The 6,280-nt window shown below is 42.9% G+C and overlaps 1 protein-coding gene across 1 annotated transcript in view; it reads right to left on the bottom strand.

Annotated features, from left to right (window-relative positions):
- LOC122539393 (heat shock 70 kDa protein 4L-like) overlaps window positions 1-5,189 on the bottom strand; it is a 59,332-nt gene extending 54,143 nt beyond the window's left edge. Inside the window, exons 1-3 of the mRNA XM_043674184.1 lie at window positions 4,850-5,189; window positions 2,333-2,390; window positions 651-791 (exon numbers count right to left, since the gene is read on the bottom strand). Coding sequence (XP_043530119.1) covers window positions 651-791; window positions 2,333-2,390; window positions 4,850-4,956 — 306 coding nt within the window. The 5' untranslated portion in view covers window positions 4,957-5,189. The remainder of the gene's footprint in view (window positions 1-650; window positions 792-2,332; window positions 2,391-4,849) is intronic.
- Window positions 5,190-6,280: the final 1,091 nt, after the last annotated feature.

Consider the following 6,280-nt stretch of genomic DNA (forward strand, 5'->3'; position numbering starts at 1 on the left):
GGGTCCTAGAGGGCAGAGGTTTAGGTGGGGGTGGGGGGGGGAAAAGAGGTATAAAAGGCACCTAAGGGGCACCTTTTTCACACAGAGGGTGGTGAGTGTATGGAATGAGTTGCTGGAGGTGGTGGTGGAGGCTGGTAGAATTGCAACATTTAAAAGGTATCTGGATGGGTACATGAATAGGAAGGGTTTAGAGGGATGTGGGCCAAGTGCTGGCAAATGGGACTAGACTAGATTAGGTTGGGATATCTGGTCAGCATGGACGAGTTGGACTGAAGGGTCTGCTTCCATGCTGTACATCTCCATGACTCTAAATATCTACAACACCAAAGTAACTATTTGCAAAGCCCTTGGGACATTCACAAAATCTCAAAGGCAGGATCATTCTTACACAGGTAGACAGTCAACACAAAATTTTAGACATTATCCTTAACTAACAGCATGAAATGTTCAAGCTAACATCATGTTGTATTTCAAAACATGACATTTTAATTCAAAATTCTGTCAATCACAAATGACAAGCTGGCAAAGGGTCAGTGCATCATCCCTATCACTGTGATCAGATTTGAACAACACCAGCAACACACTTCAGAAATCTAATTTAAATTTCACTTTTAATCTAATGGTAGATTTCCACTAAAAATAGAACTTACTTTGATTCCAACGCTATCACTGGGCATCTTCTGAAGCTCATATAGAAGTTTGTTTTTTTCTGCTTGCACAAATGGATCATCAAAAAGTCGCCCATGCATTCGTTTAAAGCCTTGTATGGTATTCTTTGCATTGGTCACAATCTGAGAATAAAAATATTCCAATTACTGTAATAATTACTACATAAAATATTTCTCTTTACAGGCTTGCAGAAAAGTATTAAAAAGGATAGGGTCACAATGTAGGTTAAAGAGATAATCGCCAACAGGAAGAGTAGTACATGATCTAGGAGACAGGCGGTTTAGTGGGGGAGCACTTTGAGAGTAGCAATTAAAGTTCGAATAGGTTAATTATGCATATGGAAAAGGATGAAAAAGGATCAGGAATATAGATTTAAATTTGTATTAAGAGATGTGATTTATTCAAATTGAGACAGCTACTTGAAGCTAAATCAGCATCGGGGCAGTACGAAGCAAACAGGACAAACAACAGAGTGCAAGATTGATATTTTCTCATAAATAAGGTAGGATGTCCAAATTTAAACCCCACGATGTCAAGGAATGTAACAGTGCAGAATAAGGCTAAAAAATTTGCACTAGATAATGAAAACTTAATATCATCGAACACAAAAGTCAGGGGTGAAATCCAGAAAATAAATGATCAAAAATGATAAGAAACAGTATTGGTAAATAGAGTTAAGAATGATGGAAAATAATGTGTTGTAATTACATTGGAGAACAGGAGGATAATAAAAGGAAGAATATAGCTGAGTAGAGATCAAAGGTACTCATTTATAGGATGCAGGAGATATAGGATTGGCTCTGGCATGCTCCTCTCCTAAAAAGAGAGAAAGTATGATGCAAACATCGTAAGAAGGACTATGAAATATGCCACTTCTAGGAATGGAGAAATGTAGCTATGTTCAAAGATTGGTAGGTTGGGAGTCATGTTTATACGGAGACTGATGTAATATTTGAAATGTATAAAAATATGAGGGGCCTTCATAGAGTGGAAGAGCATAGTTTCCAAAGCAAAAAGGTCAATGACCAGTAGGGTATGGATTTAGGATAATTCCAGAGGACTAGAGGGAAGTGGAACAGAAATACTTTCATCCAGAAGGTGATAAGTCTGGAACTTATTGTCCAAAAGGATAGCAGAGACAGACATATTTTAAAAAATGTATGCATTTCAAGTGATGTAACTCAAGGACTAACCGTAACCCTACTACAAATGCCTCTAAAGCCTCAGAAGGTGTGGAAGCTTGCCAGCATCAAATCATACTGTTGGACTGATGTTTTATTCGTTTGCAGTGGTGGGTGGAAGAGTTTTGCCAGGTTGTCCTAGATTGGTTTCCAAAACTATTCATTGAGGTTATAAAGCCTACTGGGATTTAATACTTCCAACTACTCAATATTTGTGACTTTTATCTCATAATTCAAGGCAGCAGTCACTCCTTGAAGCTTTCCACTAAGTCACATTTAAGAATAATAGGTATACACAAGCAGACCAGAAATTTTCAGAGTTCCAAGACTCAAGTTTATTAACCAACATGCTGCACGATCAGAAGCTTATTAGTTCAATTCTACTGAAAGCAAGGAGAAAAAAAAAAAAATCACACTGTACATTAAAACTGAGCTGTATAGATAGTAAATTATCTGCTCTGTAGAACTCAACATTACCATACCTGAGTTTTGGCAGCAGCTCCAATTGCCCGGTTCTTGGGTCCCAGTGAGATACAAGCCCTGGAGAAAAAGCAAAATTCAGCATTCACTAAGCTATTGTATTTGGTTTAACCAAAATAACACAAAGTTATAACCTTCAAATTCTAAAGATGACAACATATGGATGGGAATGCCAATAATATGACTAGCAAAATTGCCTTCTTTGCTGAGGATTCAAATGAAAATGATTTATTTTGCAGTTAAACAGTTTTTGCCCCAGCCTGATATTTTGGAAACCACAGCCTGCACATCTCTGGGGAAGACCTGACCTACAACCAAACCAACACAACTTTGGGCTATGGGAGAAAATTGATGAACCCGATGGAAACCCACATAGACACAGGTAGAATATGCAAACTCCACACAGATAGCCACCAAAGCCTGGAACTGAACAGAGGCCTCTGGTGCTATAAGGCAGCAATGCTACTTATCATGCCATCCCTAAACAGTGTGGAGCGAAACCACAGTTAACATTTTGAGTTCAGAGACCCTTCTTCAGAATTCAAGAAAAAAAAAATGTTTTTGATGATAGACCCTAAAATTACACTTTGGTGCAGTATGGAAGGAGTGCTGCATTGTTGTTGTCATGTCACAATTTTTTGTAGGTGTTCATGCAAGCCTTGTGCAACAGAGGAACTTGAAAGATTTATTAATTAATACTTTGGGCAGCATGGTGGGCTCAGTGGTTAGCACTATTGCCTCACAGCGCCAGGAACCCGGGTTCAATTCAAACCTCTGGTGACTGAGGAATTTGCACATTCTCCCAGTGTCGACATGGGTTTCTTCCAGGTGCTCCAGCTTCCTCCCACAATCCAAAGATGAGCAGATCAGATGAGCCATGCCAAGTTGCCCATAGTGTTCAGGGATGTGTAGGTTAGGTGCATTGGTCAGGGGTAAATATAGGGAAATGGGTCTGGGGGGGTTACTCTTCAGAGGATCGGTATAGACTTGTGCATACTCAAAGCAAGCCTGATCTATCCAATTCCTGAAGAAGGGCCTGTGCCCGAAACGTCGAATCTCCTGTTCCCTGGATGCTGTGCTGTTCCAGCAATAAAGTTTCAACTATCCAATCAGTCAGTTTTTGTAATTCAGATCATTTTAGCTCCAGCATTGCTCTTCAAGGTCAACACTCATCTCACAAGATGCGGCAACCAGAAATGAATGCAATTCTCCAGACTGGGCCTAACCAAAACTTTATATGGTATGGTAATATTCCCTGAACGGAAAGAGGATACACGACACCGAACTCTGTCCATAACTTTTACACTCACTCACTGGGCTCCATCCTAGCCCAAATCTTTCTATTTCTCCCAAGTTCATTTAACCATTAAAAGGTGACAGATTTGTAGAAGCCATGCATATCCACTTAGGTGATCAAAATAGGGTGTTTAAAATTTTAAAAATGACCGCATGGATAGAGACACTATGCCCTCTGGTGGGGAATCAAGAACAAACAGGCATAATCTTAGACTGCCATTTAGAACATCAAGGCAAAACAAAAATTAGAAATTTGTGCCCTAGTGGCTAGGACGACCGAAATTAAAACTTTTTTCTTTTAGGGGACAGTAAAGATGGAGATATCACGCAGGCAATTCACAATATAGATCAGACGTTCACTGAATGGCAGAACGTCAATGGAAATACTCATTCGATCTTCAGGCATAACATTATCAAGATAAATGAATATACAAATGCAGCACACTTAAGATTAATTCAAATAGAACAATTTTGATATTTGCCAGTTATCTTCTCCAAGGATTTCTCATCCTTCGTATACTTCAGAGTTCTGATTACGAAGAAATGGTTACGTTCAGGTTCGATCTCGAACGGATCGCTCCAGTATACGTTGAACAGTCAGCAATTAAAAAAAATAACTGCCTTTAAAATGGTCAAGGTAACAAGGAAGGAAAGAGAGAGATCACGGACGCACTGATTTACATCATGGCCCATGACCACAGCAAAAAGGGAGCTACGTATCCGGTTAACGGATGGGATAAAAACCTGATTCAAACGGGCCACTTTAAAAATAAAGAGAAAGTGCTGGCAAAACGATCAGTCTGTAATGAAGGAAGGCAGAGGTTGGGACAGCGTGCGAAGGATGTTCCTTGGTACCATTCCGATATCACCGCAAGGTGGCTGCCTGATTGAATGAAAAAGGTCCCCGGAGGGGTGGGGAGGTGGGTGTTACAGTCAGGCTCGCAGACAACCTACCTGCCGTGAAACTCAGCAGCCGGCGAGGCCAAGAATCAAGTAAATTAATAAAACGGGCATTTACCTCCCAGAAAGCGATGGAGCTGGGGGGGGGGGGGGGGGAGAAGAGAAATGAGAGCCAGTCGTCCACCTGGCGTGCACCTCCCTTGCCCCCGATCAGCAACTCCCCCCCCCCCCGCGCGCAAATCCTGGAGGCGAATAGCCCACCGCCCCATCCCCATTGACAACACACCACCTCTCCCCCGCCCCGGGCCGCCGCCGACACTCACGGTGTACACCTGTCGCTGTACTCATTGGCGATGGTCTCGATGCCGCCGCTCCTCGCCACCGCGATGTAGCAGTTCTGGAAACCCACATCAAAGCCGACCACCGACATGACGGTCACCGACACAGACACCGCACTGCACTGCACTGCTCTGTATATTCACGAGAAGAACGGGGACCTAGCGCCGCCGATTCGATCGCGCGTCAGGCGTTGCAGCAACCGAACCCCGATCTCCCTCCTCAGCAACCGGCCGGTAGAAAGCTCCAGAACACCGCAGTCCTGACGCACGGCGTCACACAGGCCCCGCCCACCGGCCGCGATGATTGGTCACGAGTGGCGTGCGTCGCGAGGGAGGCGGAGCTTATATAACCTGTCGATCAAATGTGAGGCGTCATACCCCGATGCGTCACAAAGAGCAGAGAAGGCGCAGGGGCCAATTTATTTGATCATTAGTGACATTAGGCAACCCTCTCGCTTCGCTATCAATTAGTCAGCTTCACTGTCCCACACCAGCCCAAAGTTCTTCTTTCAATTAACTGGAAATATTTGTCCTTTTTGATTGGAAAGTTAGGAAAGTTCACAATCATGCAAGAAGGTATTACAGAATGGATGGTGCTGCATGAAATACTGTAAAGGCAAGGGTGATGCAGAGTACACTTTATGTAGAAAAAATATGGAGAGCCACTCTACCCACAAGCATTGCCAATTTTGAGGAAATAAAATAAAAATGGATATTTCCATCGAGGATTGCTGGCAAGACGGAGACCACAGGGAAGGGGTGGTGCAAAGTATGAGGGAACAGTGTGCATATGCACTCGAAGGGTCAAGAAGGCCCAAAAGGATCATTTCAGCACAAACTGTTGCTCTTTGCAACATTCAGCATATCAAGATATGTATTACTTAGAGCCTGCCATTTTTGCCATATAAAGCTTTGTGCATGTTATTCCCTTAAAGCTCCATGCTACTCCCCAGGCAATTCACACTGCTCACCAACAAACAAACACACACCTCCACCTAATTCCCAACCACTGACATAATCAGCAACTCCCTTCGCAAAAGTCCACTCACTCACTTGCTCAGGAGCCCCTCTTCCTCTCTCCCTTTCTCATTCTTACTCAACTTCTCATCTTATGAAATCTTATCCTCAATTTAATAAACAGTTCCTCCTCACTCTTCAGGCCTGTCTTCCACCTGGGGGACACCTTCCCAATTTTGCCTATTAGACTCCTTTCCTAGGCTGCTTGAGACCCATATTTATTGGATGCCGAAATGTTATTGCCCAGCCTGCTGAACATAGCTGGATTCCCACCAGAGACTCCAGCTCCACTGCCCTCACCACTACTCCAATTGAAATTCAATGTGAGCAAATGCAAGGTTTTGCACTTTGGAAAAAAGAATACAGGGACAGACTATTTTCTAAATGGTGAGAAAATTC

The sequence above is a fragment of the Chiloscyllium plagiosum genome, chromosome 32 (genome assembly GCF_004010195.1).
Source record: "Chiloscyllium plagiosum isolate BGI_BamShark_2017 chromosome 32, ASM401019v2, whole genome shotgun sequence".
In the NCBI taxonomy this organism is placed as follows: domain Eukaryota; kingdom Metazoa; phylum Chordata; class Chondrichthyes; order Orectolobiformes; family Hemiscylliidae; genus Chiloscyllium; species Chiloscyllium plagiosum.